General features: G+C 38.2%; 1 protein-coding gene across 3 annotated transcripts in view; it reads left to right on the forward strand.

The window, feature by feature from the left end:
• The first annotated feature begins 2,953 nt into the window (after nucleotides 1–2,953).
• Nucleotides 2,954–21,971, forward strand: part of LOC138761280 (mediator of RNA polymerase II transcription subunit 13-like) — a 246,699-nt gene continuing 227,681 nt past the window's right edge. For 2 of the 3 annotated variants that reach the window (XM_069933152.1, XM_069933155.1), the window contains exons 1-2: nucleotides 2,954–3,543; nucleotides 4,599–4,836. In XM_069933152.1, the coding sequence (XP_069789253.1) occupies nucleotides 3,475–3,543; nucleotides 4,599–4,836 (307 nt within the window). In that variant the 5' untranslated portion in view covers nucleotides 2,954–3,474. Of the gene's footprint in view, nucleotides 3,544–4,598; nucleotides 4,837–21,971 lie in introns of those variants that run through there. The other variant, XM_069933153.1, reaches the window with a different exon arrangement.

Genomic DNA, 21,971 nt, shown 5'->3' on the forward strand with positions numbered 1-21,971 from the left:
TATTGATGTTGATAAAGTAATAGATATCACTACTGCCAACATTTTCAATATTAATCTAAAGAACTTTATGAAGGCCATCAGTAGATATGTAGAACAGAAATATTGATGTGGCAATTTTAAGTCCATTCAATATAAGTTATTTCAAAACACATTTTATTTCTTCCTGCATTTGGGTATATATGAAACAAAAAGAGGCAATTTGGCACTTATAGGTTAATTATTTTCTAATTGTTATATTTTATTTAGTGTAATTAAACAACAGTCATTAATATCACTGCATGATGGATGATTAACCTGAGATTTTTCATCCAATATGAAAATCTTTATTTTACAGGGTAAAAACCTGCAAAAAAAAATCAATTTGTGTCCAAATAAAAAGAAAAGAAATGAAAATATAATATTTCATTTGAAATAACTGATTTTGCAAAAAGCATGGCAATATGCATTGCTATAATCAGAAAAACAAAACAGAAAAAATGTTTTAATACTGCTTTTACTGTCAGGTGGCCTATCTTTAGATTAATTGTCAAGTAACAATAGCATTAGTAATAATTGAAGCAATATACTGTGACTAATTGCTAGTTTTATTATAGTTGTTGTTGAAAATATTTCTGGGTGAGCAACCAGCAATCCATGCTGAGAAAGATAGAATATGCTGTTACAGATCTTTTTATGTCGCCTTATCAATATGTGTCACCAAAGAAAACATGGTTGCAGAATCATACCTCAGCTTTAAATCGCACATGAAGGGAATTGCACAACCAAAAGTGGTCATGATAATACTTTCCTGAAATAAATTGCTATAATTTATCAGAGTCTCATGTCAATAAACCAAATGTGATCCTTTAATCTAGTTAAGTCCATTTGTGACATTAAACATCCATTTTTCGACTCCGAAAAAAAAAAATCCAAATCCATTTTATTTGATTTGGTTGAAGAATTTGTAACATGGTTTAATTTGATGGAAAGGCAGAAATATTCACAATGCCAGTATTAAGATTGCTTGTAGGAATGTACGAGGGGCACTAAGTAGAAATCAATTGTTAATTTTCCATGAATTTGCATAATTTCATCAAGAAGCTGAAATATCCTCACACTGTATATTTGACCAAGCATTAGTTACGAGCCCACAACTATTCCTGTAAATATATTTTTTCTGTTTTTGTCACGTGAAGGTTTATTTCTTTATTTATGCAGAGTGGATGGAAGATTCAAAGACATGTTCATCAACTTGTGCGACAATGGATTGTTAGGAACAGCAAACAGCTGAGCTATATATTTGGAGGCTGAAAACAATTTGAAAGCCAGCAAAACAAGTAGTACAGAAATAAGCCACATGGGAAAGTAAGAAATCATAAGCCACTGTCTATCAGGACAACAGATTTTTTTTTGTAGCCATTCCATTTTTATGGAATATGTTCAAAGGTTAGACATAAATGCATTTTTAGATGAGTATATGGATATCAATATATTTTAACTTTTGGCATCTATGCTCACTCTGTCCAGCAATAACCTAATGACAAAAAGCAAAGGTCATCATCATAATTATGGAATGTGTGTCTTTCTGAAATTAATTTCTGCTGCAGAGCCAAAATATTATCATCATTTATGAGAAATACACCAATTAAAAAGTAGATTGAGACTTTTTTCTTTTGAAAATAACTTTTCATGCGCCATGTAATATTGCTCTGCCGAGAAACTTGACAGATTCTTTGCTCCACTGCCTAAATACCTCTTAAAAAGTGCTTGAAAGGAGGATGGGAGATTTTTCCAATTGCTTTTATCCTCTTTGTTGGTGAAATTGCCTAATCTAAGTGTTGTCGTGTCATTGAAATAAATATTTATCGTTTTTAAAGCCATCTTTTAAAGCCAGAATAAATCTGTGAATTATCACAGGAAAGATTATTTTTAAAAAAGTTATCACTTACTTTGTAAAATAGGAATTATTGGGTTCAAAAATATCAATCAACTTGGCATCACCTCAGTGCAAGATGTTATCCATAAAGGTCTGGAAATTTAAACTAATCACTCTCAGCAAATATCAATTTTCTTGTTTGGTTTAAATTGATTGGAATAAATGTTAAGGATAATACTGAGCTTTCCCGGGGGGTCATCAAATATCAGGGAGTGTCCTTGTTAATATTTTGAATCTGAGAGATTCCCCAACTTGCAGAAATGTCTCCTGCTGACATTTTTGGCCGAGTCCCAGTTGATATATTTAGCTGTTTCTTTATTTAGTTCATTTGCACACAATAATCTCTGATCCGAGATGTCATTTCATTTATGTTCAATTCCACCAAATTGGGCATCATCTTCATGAAGTGATTTATAGAACATGATTAAAGGCCTAAAACAGATGTAAAATTCTGATAAATGTTGAAATATCTCCCAGCAATCATTCTGAATGGTGTAAAAGTGAAATAGAGCAAGATAAATGTGGAGTTAAAAGCAAAGACGCCCCTTGTTGACCTTCACATGGGGGACTTTCAACTAATTTACTGTTTTAATGGATGACAACCTTAATAGTGCAACAAATAGCAGCACTGTTAATATTATTTAGGACAGTCATTCAATTTTGAAGGGGTGACTTTTTTTAATGCATTTATCAGATGATGACTGTGCGCAGATTGAACGAGTTTGCAAAATGACCCGTCTTTGGGAAGGAAAAAGAAGAGGTGTAAATCTGCCGTGATCATTTAAAAAAAGAGAGGGCAGCGCGCAGATCACACAGGCCTCCCTCCGTGATCTCTGCTCCCGGGCTCCTGGCCCGGCGCCGATCCGCGCTCACCGGCGCCACCACCAGGTCAGCGTCGGCCGGCGGCTCGTGCCCGACGCCGGGCCACGCCCCCCCTCCTCCTGGAGCTGGGAAGCGGGGTGGGAACGTGCGTGCGCCCACGTGACGCGAGGGGAACCAATCGGCGGCGGCGGCGGCGGAGGTGGGGGGGGGAAGCGAGCGCCTCCTCGCTGTCGCCATTACGCTGTGTGAGTGAGTGTGTGTGTGTGTGTGTGTGTATATATATCAGAGTGAGTGAGAGAGTATGTGAGTGAGTGAGTGTGTGTGAGACTCAGCCAGAGAGGGAGCGGCGGCCGGCACCGAATTTCTGGTTCTGCGTGACTATAAACTTGGTTGTTGGACGCAGAAGACAACAACACTCTTGGGGGAACAAAAAATGCCCTGAAACCTTGGGGAGCCTCCTGAATTAAAGCGGACCCTCTCTGGGCGGACGTCACGTCGCTGTGGAGATCTTCCCTGCTCACTGCTTTTCTCTCAAAATATGGACCACTGATGATCTTCTCTCTCCGAGAGGTGGAGACGTTGGGGATCTGATTTTTTTCTAAAAAACTTATCATCCTTTCCCCCCCCCCCCCACTCCTCCCTCCCCTTCCCCCCCTCCCTGGATATTTATTAATTTTTTTTGCAAACCAAGACGGAATCTTTAATTCGACCTCCGGAGAGAAAGTCATGCACGGAGCATGACTGCAGCAAACTGGGTGGCCAACGGTGCTAGCTTGGAGGACTGCCATTCGAATTTATTCTCTCTGGTGAGTGAGTGAGAGAGAGAGGGGCCTTGGGCTGTGTGGGAGCAGCCATTTTCTGCTAATGGTTCAGCATAACCGTTTACATGGCCTTATTTTCCTGTCTGGAGTTTATTCTCCAGCCCCCCCCCCCATAACCACCCACCCACCCACCCTTGCTCTCTCTCTTCCCCCCCCCTCTCTCTTCCCTCCTCTATTTTTGATGCTGACGCTCCTCCTCCTTCCACCCCCTCCCTCCTTCCGAAAAGAGAGAGAGAGCCTCCACTACGTATTGCACATTATTTCCCCTTAACAGAGCTGGAAGCTTTTAATCCACCATCTTGAAGTGGAAAAATGTCTGCATATCTGAAGCCGAATTAAAGCGTGGTCTTTTATAACAAGGGTGGGTGGGGGGTGGAAGGTTAAACGCAATCTGGATACAAGTGATGGTGTTTGGCGTTTACAGGGCAATTATTCCGCGTTCTCTTTCCCTCCTGTCCATTTTTCGGTGCACGCATTCGCTTTTTAATACACTGCATGCAGTAATAAATCGTACATCTCTGAAGTTTCGAATGCTGCACACTTTATTGTAACAGTCACAGTTTTCCTCTCGCTGGTTCAGTTCGATACATTCTTTCATCCAAGGTTCACAGTCTTTTTAAAAAAAAAAATTCCTGTCCCTCTCACGTTCAAAATATTCACCATGTATATTATATGCCAGCAGTGTGGAACGGAAGAACGTTTAAAATGTTAATGGAAATGTTTCTTTTTTTTTCCTGGAGAGATCTTGTGTTATATTACACGTGTTAATTATGTAAACTATCAATTTCCGATCAAAGCATATTAAGTAGGTTTCGTGAGTTGCTTGACAATACCAATGCTTATTCCCGTCATTCATAGGTTGGAATTGATTACGGTTGTAATCGAATTGACTAACAGTCAAGATGATATTATGTGGAGTATTGGAGGAAAGTTCAAATACTCTCGTAGCTGTGCTTTGAAATGGCACCATGAAGACGTTTTGATTTGAATGATGACTTTTTTTGGGGGGAGACGTTTATAACATTTTTCTCAATCAACAGGCTGAATTAACTGGCATCAAATGGCGTAGGTACAGTTTCCAGGGTCTTGGGGGCTGTGGTCCCATCATCTCAGCACCAGCTCAGGATGATCCAATTTTGCAGACCTTTATTAGATGTTTGCAGGCCAATCTGCTGTGTGTATGGCGTCGAGATGTGAGACCTGAAGCCAAGGAATTGTGGATTTACTGGTGGGGAGAGGAACCGAATCTAGTTGATATAATTCATCATGAATTACGAGGTGAGTTGCATCTTTCTTAATCAATAAAACGGTTGAGATAAAGAAGTTGGTATGATTGATTACTGTTTTTCATGATTGTACTAATAATTTGAAAGTGCATCTTAAGTACTTTATTTGATTTGTCTTGTCTCTAAAATTGTTTTATGACTTAATTGCAGAGATATCTATCAGTTATTTAAAAAGAAAATTAATTGTAGGATTTTTCATTTAATTTTCCAGAACTGATAGGGACTTTTAATAGATCTTTGTGATGTCAGAAATTGATTTTGTGGAAGTGCACTTGCTTTTTTTAAAAAAAAAGTTAAATAATTGACAATATTTGTAGAAAACTGCCACAGGTGAGTGAGTGGGAGAGATCTTGTTGATTCTAGTATGTGGATATTTGGGGGCTTTGTGTTCAGATAGAGATGCATTGTTTTAAGTAGCTGGTGTTTTACAGCCGTTGGCCTCTGGAAACCTCCAGAGGGATCTTGTGTAAGGTAATTTGACTCTGTCAGCAGGATTGTTGTGTACTATTTACTGAGAGAATTCTTAGAATTCCTAACTGTTCTTTCACATTTCAGATTGCCTTTCACATTTAAAATGTTTATGGCTTAATCGTTCATGTAAATATTTATTTTTTTTGTTGCATATTCTTTTGTATTGTTTGCACATCAGATGTCATGTACTTTGTGAAAAATATTTCAATAGAGAAATGCAAGCAAATTGAATAGGAACTTGGTGTGCACATTGGAGATCTTATGGATAGCTGCCTGTGGAATCACATTTCAGCTGTTGGGGAGCCCCCTTACTTGGAGATCAAACACTTAGTAAGAAACTTGTGCAGGATGATGTGGTTGACAACAGCTGTGGATTTTTTTTTTGTCGAGGTATGCTCTGACTGTGGATGTGAGCTTTTTTCAGAAAGACATATTAAATGTTGTAAAATCAAATGGTTATTTTTAAGGAGTGCTGTTGTACATGTTGCAGTCGCATGTTTAAACTTAAGGACAGGTGGGGAAAAATTATTAAGCCAACAACCTTGAAATGGGTCTGTGAATGAAAGATTCACAGACATCATCAATTTAATGAATTTTGGCAATTTTGACTTGGGGCTTCAATCACTTGGCCTTTTGTCATTTTCTTGTACTTTGTTTAAATTCTGAGTATAGATGACTAATAATTTTGTGGCCACTAGTTGCAGATTTGTAATTTAAAGAAACATGTTAGCTTAAATAAAAAAAATAAAAGCAGTTTCCAGTGCTTGTTCTGTCTGTTTAAATCTTTTTCAGTTTTTACGTAAACTGAAAGCTGGCAATATAGCTTTGAAAAATAAGCTGATAATTGAATATCTTGGCCACTTAGAATCTGAAATTTGAACAAGATAAAGTGATGAAATATTTTGAAATGAAGATTAGACTTCATGGTTAAAGTATTCTCTAATGGGAATCAAGTCGAAATAGTAAAATAGAATTTGTTTTGCCATGCGCTATCTTTGTCAATAGGCTAATGCTGACCTAAGCATTTTACAGTTGATGAATGTTTTTGCTGTGTTCTACAGCTGACCTAGTTGACATTAATCTAGGTATTTTGAAAAATAATATGTATTGCTGTATAACATTGCATTTTTTTGATAGGGGATTTGATATAGCCTGGTTATGACAAAAGTCGAGCTATTTCTTGAAACTTTCAAACCTGATAAATGAGCAATCAAGCATATTGAAGTAAATGAAAAAAAGAATTCCTTAACCTGAACTTTGTGCCTGACATCTTTAAAATGTTGAATGTCATTGACTTTATGTTGAACTTTTTTAATTAAGAAAAACTGGTGCTGTTGTCAATAAAATTGAATTGTAGTACCTTGAAATCAAGAGTTAGAAACTTTGGCTGCTTCATTGTGTTTATTTATAATTAATTTAAAAAAACCAGATCGGGCTTGATATTCTGATTCTTGCATTTATGGGATGGTTTATTTTCCTGTTTTCTTATATTCAAGCAGACACATTTTGTTCTGGAAATGGTTAATTCACAAACTGGGTGTCTGTCTGTTGTCACTTTGAAACTTGTAAACTAATGTTTTGTGTGAGTTGATGGTTTTTAGCTTTTGTCATTTGCTATTTGTTAAAGCTTCCCACATTGGGTAGAGATATGAAACTGAAAAAAAAAACTTGAATATTGCTGAATTTGGAGGTGCTTTGTAGTTGCTTCAAGGAGCTGAATTTGAATGCATAACAGAATGAGCTGCTAATTGTAGCTACTCTTTGTGGGTGGAGTTTTAAATTTGCAGAACTGTAAGTGCGTTGCCTGAATGTGCAGTCTGTTTCATTTCCATTCAGACCAAAAGTCATTTCTGGGGTCGTGGGCATTCCTGAATTGGGGATAGCTGCAGGTATTATTGCAGTGTTATTGAAGCTTCAATTATAGGAAAATGTGTAAAATGTAGTGAGGAAGTTTTGAATTTAAGATTTGTTCACGTGAGTGTGGCTTTTGGAATTTATCTTCGATGGAATGTTTAAATTAATCTGTGTATTTGTGTTGAAGACTATAAACTTCAATATGTTTTGGAGGTTGGCCCCATCCACTTGATGTTTAAAAGCGAGTCAAAAAATCTTATTGAATAAATTGTTTGAATTAATACGAGCTTATTGTGTTCATATTGCATACAGCAGAGTGCCACTGTTGACTCCCTTTCCTGGAATTTTATTCCCTTTTCATTTGGATAGTGTTCTGTAGGTGGCAGTCACTGTGTTTCCACTTTTAGTTTATGCTTTTCCAGCTGTTACTCTTTTGCATCCCACCATCCTGTTGATGCGTCTGGTTCTGTCAGTTTTTTGAAGATGTGAAGCCCATCTATTAGCTACTTTTTCTTTTTGTTTTGGTAACTGCTCCTGTTTGCCTCTTTGTTGCATTATTGATTAAACTATTAAGCTCTTAAGTTTAAGATGCCTTTAAATTTTTTTTGGGAAACACTTTAATTATTAGTTTATTTGGTAATATCTTTTACCTATATATGGCTTAAAATATATTGATCATAAAATTTTCCTTGAAATTTGGGCAATTGATGAATGGTTTCCAAATGACATTTTGAACAGTTTTGCCGTTAGATTTAACGTGGCTATGCAGCCTAGAAAATTTGGTACATTTTGGGTGTTCAGACTGCACAATCCAGACTTTGCTTGGAGTCAGTTCCCTGGGCTAAAGTGTGAACATCAAGCTCAGATTTTGGGCAGTTTTAATGCAGCCATCTAATTATGCAAAATCATCTTTTTAATGTTTATTTTAAACATTATAAGTTTATTTACCGAAACGTGTTTGCATGGAATTCCTGGCAAGAACAAATTGGATAACAATGATTTGTAGCAACACCAACTAGATTCCGTACTCTGTTCTATCCTTAGAGTAAGAATGCATCTATGTCAGTATGGCACCTTACCTTTCAAAGTACTTTCATAGTGCCACCTGCAGGAATATCAAGTACTGCAGGTGTTTGAATTTTAAATGAAATTTCCAAAATGATTTTTTTTACATAAGATTTGGATTGGTTTCTTTGTGGCACTAATTTGCTACATTTGTACCCATTTTGGTAGTGATTTTATGTAGGCAGAACAAATAAAAACCTCAGCATAGTTTTCATTTGCTGCTTGAAACTTAAAAAGTGAGATACTTTAATCAAAGGTCAGTTTTACATTTGATACATTGTTTTTCTATTTTTCTTTACATAGTGAAATACTTAACAGTCTCAGCTTGTTTATATTTCTGTGGCCTCTTCTAGAGCAAAACACTCTCCATGATTGTAATGCTATTGAATAGATGTGATTTGGACTGATGAAACTTCGGTCAAATAGTTGGGATTGAATGATTTAAGATGATGGAACATATTCCAGTGCCGTGGAATCAGGGCTGTTAGTGTTTGAATGATTAAATGTGGGGTCAGAATTGGAGGTGTGTATCTTTTGGGTGCTATGGAGCTGGAATATGCATCAAGGTAATATCTTTGTTCATAATTTACTGTATTTCTAATGTTCAAAGATTACTTTCTTTTTTTAAAAAAACGGATTCCTATTTTAAAAGTATATTAAATGAAAGAGCCATAATGCTTCTGAAACATTCAGAATAAAGTTCTCTGTTCTAATGGTAATGTTTATTTTTAATTAATAGTCAACAGAATGTGATTATATTTTGCAGAAATTTTTAATCTCAGCAGCTGAAATAAAAAGGGTTTCCCAGTAATGTTACTGACGTTTCCAATTTTTTAAACTTGTTCTTTGGTTTAGACATTTTATTGGTATACAAAGAAGGTTTTACTCTGCAGGATAGTGATTAACATTCATTAAATACTGTAGAGTTTCACTCAAAATGACTGAAGCAGATTAAGCTGTGATGTTTGTGGGAGTGTCAGAATCCATGATGAGTATATTGCTTTCCAGATTTATCTGCAGAATGATAACTTGTTGGCTGAATTAAATGTTGTAGCTAATTTAAGTGGTACTGTATCACAGATTGTAAAGCTGTAGTAATTTCTCAGTTATTGGGAAGGATTTTATTCTTGCCTAATAAAAATGCATCTGACCTGTTGTTTGTCCGCAAAGTGGCATTCCACCACCCCCCCCCACCCCCCGGCCCCCAAAGCTCTGCTGTACTGCTGTAATACTTTGACAAAACATTAACATACCAAGTTTTTTTATGGAGGAGAATTTGGTTTCTGTCACAGAAAAACAATGAAAACAGTTTGTGAAAAATGTGGTTGGTCCAAGTGGTCTGCATTTGCCTAATTGAAGTTCACTATAACTTATTTTACATTAAAAGTACAGGACAACACTGATTATTTAAAATAGTCGGGACTGGGCCTATGTCAGATAAATGTTTTTTTTTCTGGAGAACTAGTATTTTTTTTAAAAAACAGCTCAGTGGCATCAGCAAATCACTTGTATCAATGCTTAAGTAGCAACAGACCACAAGGCAAGTATTTTTAAGCATTAAAATAATTAATTCTCACCAAAAAAATGCTGGCCGCTGCCGATCATCGAAACGAACCCAATGCGACCGCCGATCACAGAGCCCACCCAATTGCGATCCTCTACACGAATCCACTGATTCCACTAATCCTCAGGGGGGCTTCCTGGACAGGTGGAATGCTCATTGGCGAGTCAGTGGGTTCCTATCTCCCCGGTCACTCGAGCACCTGACTCAGAATCCTTTCGTAGGCGCATCGCACACGCATACTGGGGAAATAGGCCGAGAGGAGGATTCAGAGTCGGCATCCGGTGTGCTGAGGAGGGAGGGAGGAGGGTAGGAGGGAAGATAATGCCACTGAGCCTGAGGTCCGCCCACCCAAGGCGCCTGCTCTCCTTGATGACACCGGGGAACTTGGTTGGGAGAAAGTGGCACACAGTTTGAGAGGGAGAGTGGAAAGAAAAGTCAAAAAGAAGAAATGGAAAGTGGGGGAAGAAGTTATCTGAAATGAGAACAATCTTCCACTTCTGGGAAAACTGATCTAGTTTCTCCAGTCCTTTTCATAACAAAAATGTTCCAGACTGGCCAACATCCTGGTGAATCTCTTCTTCACCCTATCCTTCCTATTGTGTGGTGACCAGAGTTGCTTGCAGTATTTTGGTTGAGGACTGATCAGTGATTTATAAAGTTGACATGGGTTTACCTGCTCTTCTGTTCAATAACTTGATGAATGAAGGCCTGCCACCTTCAAGGATCTTTGGACTTCCACCATAATCTCTTTTATTTCTCAATATTCTCTTGGACCTTGATTTGCCTTTTGAATGAGATGCAAGGCCCATATCAGTGTGCCTGGATGAATGCCAAAGATCTTTAGGCATGATTTTTAAAGGAAGTTGCACTGCGTATTCTGATCACTATTTATCTCTTGATCAATTAAAAAAAATATAGCTTATTATCTAGCCATTTATCATGTTGCTATTTATTCAAATTGATATGCAGTTTCTAAATGGAGCTCTTCAAACTTCAGAAGTACCCTGGGGCATCAAAGGACCTGAAATCTGTAAAATGAATCTGTTTTCAAAAGTTGATTCATTTAAATGTAATCTGCATTGATATTAGAATTGTGCTAGATTGGATAATTCCAATCTTGACTTGCTGATTTGAAGATGTTGGATAAATGTTTTATTACTGAAATTTAATTAAAGAACAGTTTAGTGTCGATGGACAAAAAAGATTGGCATCGATCTGGTTGGCCAAAAGACCAGACTTTACATTGCATCAATCTAGGACTGTAATGTTTGTATTTTTGTGGCATAACAATGAGTATATAAATACTATATTCTCCCTCCAAGGAGAAAATTTTCTGTTGTTTAGCAATGGATGAAGTGACAAGGATTGAAGTATCAACATGGGTTGATAAAAGTAAAGAATAGAGAGAGCAGAGGCCTGGCTTCAAAATGTAAGTTGTGTGCAGTTTGTAATACTGAACACCACTCTCAGAGAATCACCTGTGCCAAAGAATGTTTGTGGTTCTAACCAACTCAGTTGAGCATGGCATCAAAGGTGTGAATGAGTGTTTTGCAGTCGCTTGTTACCATGTTGATTATGGCTTAATTGAACATAAAGTAGTTAAAAATGCTCAGGTTTCTTTCATGATGTGTGTAATGGAGAAGACATTTTGAAAATTTGGACATAATCTAGTCTTCGTGTTTAGAACGTTCTTTGACCCACTTGGATCCATTCGTAATAATTTTTGTTTAATGCACCGTGTATATGCTCAGAAATTTTCCATTCCTATGAGTAGAATAGATTAAAGTGCCTCTGTCTCTGCCTTCCTCACACCCTCCTTTCCTGTGCTCCTCTTTAAGCGAAGAATCATGGAGTCAGAACTATACAGGAACAGGCCCCTTGTTCCAATGCTGAGCAGGATGCTTATTTGAGCTAGTCCCATTTTTTTTCTTGTTTGGCCCATATTCCTCAACCTTTCCTGATCCATGTATCTGTCCTCATCTTTTCAATACTATAATTGAACCCACCTCAATCACTTGTTTAGGTAACTTGTTTCATTTACTTGCTACCCTCTGACTATGTTGAGCCTCAAGTCCTTTTCAAAATTCTTCCCTCTTCCCTTGAACCTGTACATATTAATTTCAGGACCCCACCCCCCAATCAAAATTCCTGGGGAAAGACAACTATTCACATCATCCATGTCCCTCAATATTTTGTATACCTCCAGACAATGACCATTTTCTGCCTGGCCCCGCAGGAAAAAAGAATCTCAGGGTTGTATGTGATGTCATGTATGTACGCTAACAATAACTTTGAACTTGACTCGTAAACTTCATGGTTTTTGGGGGGTGGAGGGGGGAGGAGGCCAAGCTTCTCCAGTCTTAAAAGTTAAGCTCTCAGCCCTGGTAATATTCTCCTCAAATATATGTTATACCCTTTCCGGTTAATACCCTCTTTTCTGTAGTAAGGTGTCCAGAACTGTCAAATGTGGCCTCACCAATGTCTTGTACAGCTGCTATGTGATGTCTCAACTCCTGTACTCATTGCCCTGACTGATAGAAGGCAAACATGCCAAATGTTGTTTTTCCACATTATCAACCTATGACACCACTTTCAGGGAACTGTACCGTTATTCCAGGTCTCTCTTCAATAACGCTTTCACCCTATTTAGTTGAAGAAGATTCAGCTGGAGTCTTGGGTAACTTTTTGTGCTGTCCACTCCACCATCAATTTTTGTGTAACCAACCTGATACCAATGACATTTTCATCAAAATCATTGATATAAATAACAGTGTACCTAGTGCAAATAATTGTAGCACATCACTTGCCACTGGCATCCAATTTGGAGAAACAATCCACTACCATGAAGGCTTTTAATATTTTTTACTGGCTTCAGTTCATGCAGAACATCTAAAATTGATAATTTTTAGCTGGAGGGGGTAGGTAGAAAAAATAACTGACTTTACCTTGGTGTGTTGACTTTTCCAGATATGTAGTGGGTGGTGTGAAGGGGAGGTTTCTAATTTAACTTGGCAAGGAGCATGTGATCGTGCTGAAGCACATTCTTTTTAAAAAAAAATGGAGTATGATGGCAATACTCTGGGCTTGGTGTTACTGGGACATATCAAGGTATGATTTGATACTCCCATTAAATTTTTCACTAGATAATGCCCATATTAATTATCTCAGTAATCGTAATATTGCTTTTATCGTCAAATATTCTAGTACATTGCAGAACACTTATTTATAATAATGTTAGACAGTCAAGCAAAACATTCACAGTGCTCTTCAAAAAAGGAATCAGCTTGGGTGGATATTGTGCTGGAAGCTTGTCACGAATCTTGCTCTCCACTGGCATTACCCCAGCAATGAAACACCCAGTGGCGCATTGTGGAAGGCTTTCTATGAGGATTGATGGTGGATGAGCCAGATATGCTCACTTGTGGGCTATTACTGGGCATTGACAGCACTTGTTTCATGTGTTGAGCAGCTGATAGGATCTTGCAGTATCTCTCATGACCTTTTTAAGAAGTGATGGTAGCTGTTGTCTCCGCTTTGTCTGTACAACTCTCCTCTGCCTAGTGAGCTTGTGACCCAAGAGAAATTCTGCTTATGAATTGTTATATTGCATAATGAAGTAGGTTGCATTATTATTGCTATTTTGAGCTTTTGTTTCAAGGTCTGTTGTGAAATAATTGGGCTTGTATGTTGAAACTGCAGCATGGATACAATCAGATTGTTGCTTGAATTACATTTTAGTGTATGCTTTTTCTTGAAATGATAGGTTACGTATGGTTTAATTCAAATTTGTGTTTAAAGTTCTTGTTTATGATGGGTGGCATGGTTAACACAATGCTATTACAGTGCCAGCAACTGGGGTTTGAATCCGGTGCTGTCTGAGGAGTTTGTACCCTCTCCCTGTGTTTATGTGGGTTTCCTCTGGGCGCTCTGCTTTCCTCCCACCTTCAAAAAAAAAACCAGATGCTGTTTGTAGGTTAATTGGTGTCTTTGGAGGGCATGGGATTGTGGGCCTGAATGACCTTTTACTGTGCTGTCTGTCTAAACAAAATGTGCTGAGGAAGAAAGATAACCCAAGATGATTGAATCTTAAGCTCCTTTCACACTTGCACCTTGTCCCAGGAATTAAGGGCCAATTGACTGGTTTAGGGTCAAGTGTGAAATCAAAATCGTCTGAACGCTGGTGTGAAATGACAATTTCTAAACAGTGTGGGAAAATTGGTAGTGGTATCGTGCACAATTTAGAAAGACCATGGGGGGGGGGAGCGATGGTGGACCTGCCCTCCCAGAATTCCATGTGGCAGTGAAACCCCTCCATGAGTGCACCATGCATACAGCCCTTTCTCTGCCGCACAGAATTCTGGGAGGGCAGGTCCACCATTGCTTGTTCCCCACGGTCTTTATAAGTTGTGTGTGATAGCACTACCCACTTTCCCACAATCTTTATAAATTGTTTGCTATGCTATTTATTGCTAGCACTTTCCCACAGTCCCTTATAAAGATTTATAAAGGTCATCACAACAACAGGGGCTGAAGGGTTCATACTGTGCTTTGCATAAAGCTTAATTATGTTATAATTAGGCATGATTTACTTTCAATAAATATAAGATCATAATGCATTGATCAGGATTTGGGGCAGGTCTACCATTGCTCAGTATGTCATGACATCACCGTTGGAGCGTAGAACAATCCTATCCCTGGGGATGACTCGTGGTGAGTTTGAAAACATGCAGTAACCCAGTTAAGTAAGAGTGGCCAAGTGTGAACAGCAAAAACACCATTCCTAACTGGGACACTGAACGGCTGATTTACTGGGATGCCTGTATATTTTAAAAAAAAAGGGCAAGCGCCTTCTTGTATCTTGAACAGTAGGAATTCTGCTTGGAATTTTTAATGTACTGGTAATTTCTGATTTTTGTCTTTGAGTAATTTATGGTAAGGACATTTTGAGTATGTTTATAGAAATATTGTAAAAAATAGTCTTTTTTCCAACCCATCTGATCACCTTCCAGTTTGTCTTTATATCCTGTCAATTTAATTGCTGCAACCTTATCATGACTGCAATTTGATTTTGAATTAAACTGTATGACCTGCCCTATGGAAAGTGAGATTGTGAGAAAGCTTTGCAAAGCTGGCACCAGATCATGTATATCTTGAAGTTTGTAAAAGTGCACTTTCTCTTGAACAAATTGTCTTGATATGTGAAAACATTTTGTCTTGTGAAATGGAGCACAGTCTGCAGTTTGATACTCTGTGACATTTCTGCAGAACATTTTGGCTTTTGGACCTTGACTGTGGAGCAGAAAAATAAGTTCAAGCTTCAATGCCAGACCTTAGTTAGGAAAGCTTTTGTGTGGGATACAATTTTGTTTGCTCTGAAGCATTGTGTGCCTGAATAGCCAAACACATTTTTTTAAGTGAAAATGAAATTTAAAATCTGAGAAGTAAAATCACCAAACACTTGACAGAAATTTGACTAAGTTTGAGTTTTCAATTAAAAATGTACTGTAGGTGTTGGAGACTTTAAGTAAAATCAGAAAATGCTGGAAGTACTCAGGAGGTCAGCTGTCATCACTGGAAGGAGAAACTTAACATATGAATGTTAACTGGGAAATGGAGAAAAATTCATTTTAAATCGTGAGGAAGCTAGGGAGGGATGAATTGGGCAAAGGGAACATCTCTGATATTGTGAAGCTGTGGTGATCCTGATAATTATGGATCTCTCTGGAAAATAGATTAATGAGGGTAGTAAGCAAGGCATCAAAGTGATATTGCTAAAGCATGAAATTGAAGAATGCTGAATGTCCAGTCAATCAGACAAAAATCTGTGATAAAACAGAATGCATTGCCATTGGATAACCGATTAACTGTGCAGAAATGGCTAAATCTGACACATACATGGTGGGGGGGGGGGGGGAAAGGTGACATCTGAAATTGTTCATTTCGATCTAGAGTTCCAAAGGCCAGCTTTCTTTAAGCTTGTGGAGGAGGGCCTCATTGGAAAAACTGATGGCGACTCTGACAGACACAGCAATATGGGAATGGTATGGAAAATTAAGATGACCATGAAATTCATGATTGCACCTGAGATTGAATGGCAAAGTGCTTATCTAATTTGCATTTATTTTGTCCAGTGTGAAGTAGACCATTGTTATGAGCATTGAATGCAGTTCATTAGGTGGGAAGAGGTGAATCTTTGCTTTACCTGGAAGGAATGTTCATATTTGGTGGGGGAAGAGATCAGAATGAAAAGAGGGGTATTGTATTTCCTGTGGTTCCATGGGAAACTGCTTTGAGATGAGGGGTGTTCAGACAACCCCTCAGTTATTGGTGGGGGTGGGGAGTATTTTGAGAAAATATTTGCATGTGTCAAGAAGTGCTTATTGAAAAAATGTTATTTTCCTCAAATTTTGCATGAATTCTGTCAGGGTAAATTTGCATGATCTAAATTGGGGTGGGCAGTCTTACCATGCGTGGGCTGAATGGTGTGTCGGTGATTGAACGGTGGACTGCACCGTAAAATAAATAGTGAAACACATACATGATGTAATTGAAGTTTTTGATTGTCGCTGCTTGAAGTACATAATGTACAATGTATGAACATAACTGACGATAATTTATCAAAGCAATCCACAGAAAAAGTTCAAGCAACGAGATCGACCGTATTTCTTCCAGAGAACTATGACGATGCATTTCAGGGCAGGGTTAAATAAGAAATAAATAAGAACTGTACAGGCCAACCTATATATTCCTACCAAAAAAAAGTACTAAATCCTTCGTAACCCTCTCTTTTTCATCCATGTCCCTGTCGAAGAGTCTATTAAATACCCTTAATGTTTCAGCCTCCACCACCATCCCTGCCAAAGCAACTTTTCAAATAAAAACTTACCCTTAAACCTCCCACCCTTCACTTTGTACAGATGCCCTATCAGTGTAACAGCAGGTGGAAGACAACAATGGAGTTCATGAGGGGCGGGAATGAACCCAGAGTGGGGTGTAGCAGTTACTCCCCCGGCCTTTGCCACAATGCCTCCTGTTCCCTGGGGAAGAATCACCCAGACTATCTCCCCACCACTCCAAGGCTGCGGTGGTAGCCAAACCAGCTGCGTACCTGAGGATGAATGAAGGCCTGCTCCTGTCAGTGCACCATGGTTGCAGCCTTCCATCTCCATATGGCTGGCAGATGCGAGATGTGAGGTTGCACGAGGGGGCATGGGTACCATCCACTAAAGGCTCACACCAAGCAATTGTTGCCACTCCCCCTGTGTTAAAGTCGTTGTGCTGACCATACCCGCCATCCACAAAAAGGGTTGCACTGAGGAGCTGGCGCTATGTGTGAGGCAGCTCGCACTGGTGTTGCGGGCTGGATACGGCTTGTGGGCTGCCCGTCCGTAATCTAAACAGTCGTAACTGTGGATTGCTTGCATCTGGTGGAGATGAAAGAATGACTAGGGAGATGCAAAATGAATGCTTCCTTTGGGGGAAGATGTCTGGTGGTAAAATCTAGTTGAGGGTGTTGGAAATTGTGTTGAATTTGGAGGTTGGTGTTGTAATGGATATTGGTTGCAGATGGAGAGTGAAAGCTTGAAGAGGAGAGTCTGGGAGCAGTTTTGTAACAGCAGAAGCAAGAAATCTGCCAGTTGAGGTAATTCTGGACGTCAAATTGCCTGACGCTCATTCCGCTGCCAATCTCCACTCAGATCTTTTTGACATTGACCTATATTCTAGCAAAGCCTCACAAAAGCTGGAGGAGCATTTCATCTTTGTGCATCTACAACCTTTGGCAATCAATATTTAATTGTAAAATTTGGGATAACTCATTTCCTGTTGTTATTGGAACTGGACAGATTTGTATGGTTACATAGTTAATATTCAGATTAATATTCATATTAATATTCTTTCTCCAGAGGCACAGATCTTTTATTCTTTCTCCAGAATGGATTCATGGCCTTATCCAGCAATTTTCCTTTGAGTTTTGTGTTTCAGCACGAGCTCTGATCTTCACTGCTCTAATGTATACCATTGTTGTTTGTGTCCCATAGATGCTGAGTAACCAGTTGAAAACTTTTTCATGATTGGCAGATGATGTGGACCAACCTTTTAGAATGTGGTCATTCGTGAAAAGAGCTGTTGGGCTATAATTTTATACAAATAGTTCAGGTTATCATTTGATGCATGCAAAGCTGAACATGATTCCATGGTGCATTATTTTTCATTTTAAAGTGCTTTTATATTCTTGCCATGGTTATTTCTACAGCAGTTAAAAATAATGAACATATTCTCAGTGTGATGGTTGAATGAGAACTACATCACCCTGTCCAAATGGAAACTGGGAATTTGCATTGAGTCAGCAAAAAAAAAGCTTTTACCTTTTGCAGTACCTTGACTCTGAAGAAATATTTGTAAACCCATTTCTCATGGCATTTTGCCTCTCTTGGCATGCAATGTTTTTGTTAAATTTTAATGGTTAGATCCTTAACACTGCTTATTAGGCCACACATAGTAAAATGTACTTCTACAATATTCAGAAATAGCTTTATAACTGGATGAGTGAAACGAGCAAACAATTCAATAGCTATTTCATGAACATTTCTTAATTGTAAAACTTTAACCGTTATGCCTGGTAACATGGGCACTGTCCTGTTTTTTTGCATTGCATTTTATATTAGTGAAGGATATCTGAAGATTAATGAGAATTTGTTATATTTGTGAGTACAACATACAGATGCACCAAAATTCTTTCTTGTAACCAAATGGATGCACAAGACACACAAACTACAAGTATAGGTAGCCAGCATAGCCTGGGCTAGTACTAAATTAAAAAAAATCATTTGAAAATAAAGAATTATAATAGAACATGAGGTCATTGACATTTCACCATCCATAAATCTCAATGTTTGCATTGACGGAATGACTGCAGTTTAAAAATTGACAAGTGAAAAGCTTTGTAAAGTTGTTTGCCCACCCCCATTGGTCATATATTGCTTTGACTCCTGCATCTTCAATAGATTGCACTTCGCACTGAAAACTATAACAATTTATAGTTGGAGACATGATGAATCTAAAAAGCTGTTCATCCATTTGAAACATCGTATAGAGGAGGTATATTTCATAATTTGCTCATCTTTTCCTTGTGGCTTATTAGAACAACAATGCCTGAAGATGCAAATCAATTATTTGATCAATTATGGCAATATTTGAGTAGCATATGTAAGTGAAACAATGTTATTTTAGCATTTTGAGACCAGATCAAGTAAAGCTCTTGTGTCACCTCTATTCTGACACTGTGATTAATGTCGCTAATAATTCAGCATTTTTCCATTTTTTACAGCTCTAGTCCATGTTGTGTTGACTACCCTTTCAGCTGTGTAGATGTCTTTGACTAATCCTAACAATGTGGAATACTCAAGAAATAGCATTAGCGGTGGCAAGGGAAGTCTATTGCAGTGACCTGGAAATCAGATTCACACTTGGGTATGGGAAGATGGAATGTAGAAGTTCAAAGCTGTATCCCCTTGGAGAAAATTACATATAATTTGAGAAATAACTATGGTATATTTTGCAAATTTGGAGCCTGTAAATTTTAGGTGTAGATATGTAGATTCAGCCTGTGTTGATCTTCCCTAAATTGAACATTTAAGCCTTGCTGGAGTCCTGTGTTGGAAAGCAAACCTTTGAGCAATCCATGAAACTATTTTTCTTTATATTACAATCTATCCTTTTTCTATATACATTTCTTTGGGAGTGGGGGGTTTAGAGAGAGAGGGTGTAGGAGGGAAGAACAGGGGTTATAACCATCATGTAATGATTGAAACTCTTATTGTTTTATATAATTGTTTATTAATTACATGCATGAAAAAAAAAATCAATTTTTTGGAATATTTTTATTTAACTGTTGCAAATCTTGTGTAATGTTGAGTGATGGATGTACACTGTCTTATCAGGAAGTAAGTGCTCTGTATGGGGGGTGGGGGGGGGGGAGTGGAGTTGAAGCTTTTGGATTCCCCACTTCGGCGTTTGACTGCAAATTTGAAGAAATAGGAGTCCTCCTTATGATCAAAAGCAAAACTGAAGAAGCTGCGCAACAGTTCTGTCCATCATTGTGAGCAGTGGAGGTTACATTGCTTGAGAAGGAATTTAAACGGGTGGCTATTGTAGAAATGTTTGCATGAACATTTAGCTCAATTTTTCAAAAAAATCATTTGACTTTTAAAATACTTCGAGGGTTTTAATCTCTTCTGTCCTTTTTGTGCAGAATTCCAGACTTTTGGCACTTTGAGTGAAAACATTCTTCTCTCCCTTTAGTCCTCTGAAAATGACTTTAAATCGCTGTCCCTTGTGTAAGATTTGGTCAGGAACTATTGGAAGTCTGGAGTGCAAAAGCTCAGCACTGAGTAAATCTGAGTCTTGAAGGATGGGATCTTACTGCACTAGTTTTTTTGAGTCCTGCATCAACTATTATGTGAACCATGATGTTCACCTGCTTATTGGCTAATCGTTTGGTCTTTTATGTTGGACATTTGTGCCTGGTTAACCAAGTTTCAGTCTGGATTCCATTGGTCCTACAACTCTGAAAGAATGGCATTAAAAATGAATCAACATTTTCATTCTTGTAATCTGTCCATTGTACAAGTGAAATTGCATGTTGTAAAAACTGTTTGGGGAAAGTGTGCAGTGTTTGACTGTCCCTTGTGCAAATATTTTTGTTCAAAGCAAATGCTGATCCGTTGTAAATATAAGATTTATTTTAAGGTTATTGAAAATCTTGAGTTTTAAAATAAATAAATAAATAGAATGAGGCAATAGCATTTTGTTATTCCTTCCTTCAGGGTGTTAGGTGAGATCAGTAAACTGGGATGAAGATTTTAGCCATTTTTCACTGGCATTCCAGTTAATTGGTTGAGCAGGTTTCCGGATAAAGAAGCTGGTTTTGATGTTTCCACTGGGCTACTTTTAACCAGGTGTGACAGAGTATTTAGAGGTGGTTTGGGAGAAATTGTTGGAGCAGCTTGCACACACACATTTTAAAACAGAACTTTTGCAGGATGCTTTTTGCAGAGGAGCAACAAAGTATCCTAGGAGAGCATGTGATTTTTGCAGGCAGAGACAGAACAGCTTTGCTCTCAGACAGACAGGGAGGGAGTGAGAGAGAAAGAGTCACAGAAATCAGTTCCAGAGGGACGAGCTGGCAAACTTTGGAAGGCTGCCTGGTCGAAAAGACTGTCGGTTTGAAAGGTGACCTGAAAGAAAGAAGATCATCTGGAGAACCCTGAAGGGGGCAAGTTTCGTCAGCAAGACTGATTGAGAAGAAATCAGTTGCGGATATCCGGAAAAGGAATCTCTCTCTGAAAACCAGCAAGAGCCCTCCTGAGTGGTAACCATTTGCTTTTAAGCACCAAAGACTGGAGAACTTTGTTAATGCTAACTTCTGTGCACAGTACAAGAATTCCCTGTAATCACTGAGATTGGACTGTGATCCAAAGAACTTTTTTTAATCTTAAATACACATTACACACACCTGCACTTAGTATTAGAGGGGGGAATTGGGTGGGTTAGGTAGGTTAAGTAATAAGTTAAAGTTTAATTCTGTTGTTCAAATATAATTTAAAAACTACTTTTGTTTAAATAACCCTGTGTTGTAGTGCATATTTATTACTGCTGGTTTTTGGGGTCCTCTGGACTCCGTAATGCAGGACATTGAACATGTCATCCTTGGGGATAGGAGAGTCTACTTTCAACAGTAGTTCAAGGATGCAGCTTGTCCTTTATCCACTGGTTTAAATGGCACACCAGCGTCAGTTGATGCTGGGAATGTGAGTAGGGGTTGAGGCTGTCAGTCCCCGTCATGAATTTTTGCATAATTTGATTCCGGTGTGTTGATTGTTTCCCTTTTCCACTTGACCCTAAACTGGTAAATTGGATGTCAATTCCTCAGACAAAGTTCCAGTGGAAAAGAAGTACTTCTGCTTGTATGTGCATCCTAGGATGCATTTTGTTGCTTTGGATAAAAATGGACCTTTCGGGCATTTCATAAATGGAACTTGTGTAACTGTTGAGAATATTTGTATCCTCTATTTGAGCTTGTGATTTTTTTCAAATTTGCAGCTAGGTTAAATGGAACATCAAATTAGCAACTTTTCATTTTGTAGACTGCAATAAATTTGAATTTCTGTAGC

The sequence above is a fragment of the Narcine bancroftii genome, chromosome 4, assembly GCF_036971445.1.
Source record: "Narcine bancroftii isolate sNarBan1 chromosome 4, sNarBan1.hap1, whole genome shotgun sequence".
NCBI classification, from domain to species: domain Eukaryota; kingdom Metazoa; phylum Chordata; class Chondrichthyes; order Torpediniformes; family Narcinidae; genus Narcine; species Narcine bancroftii.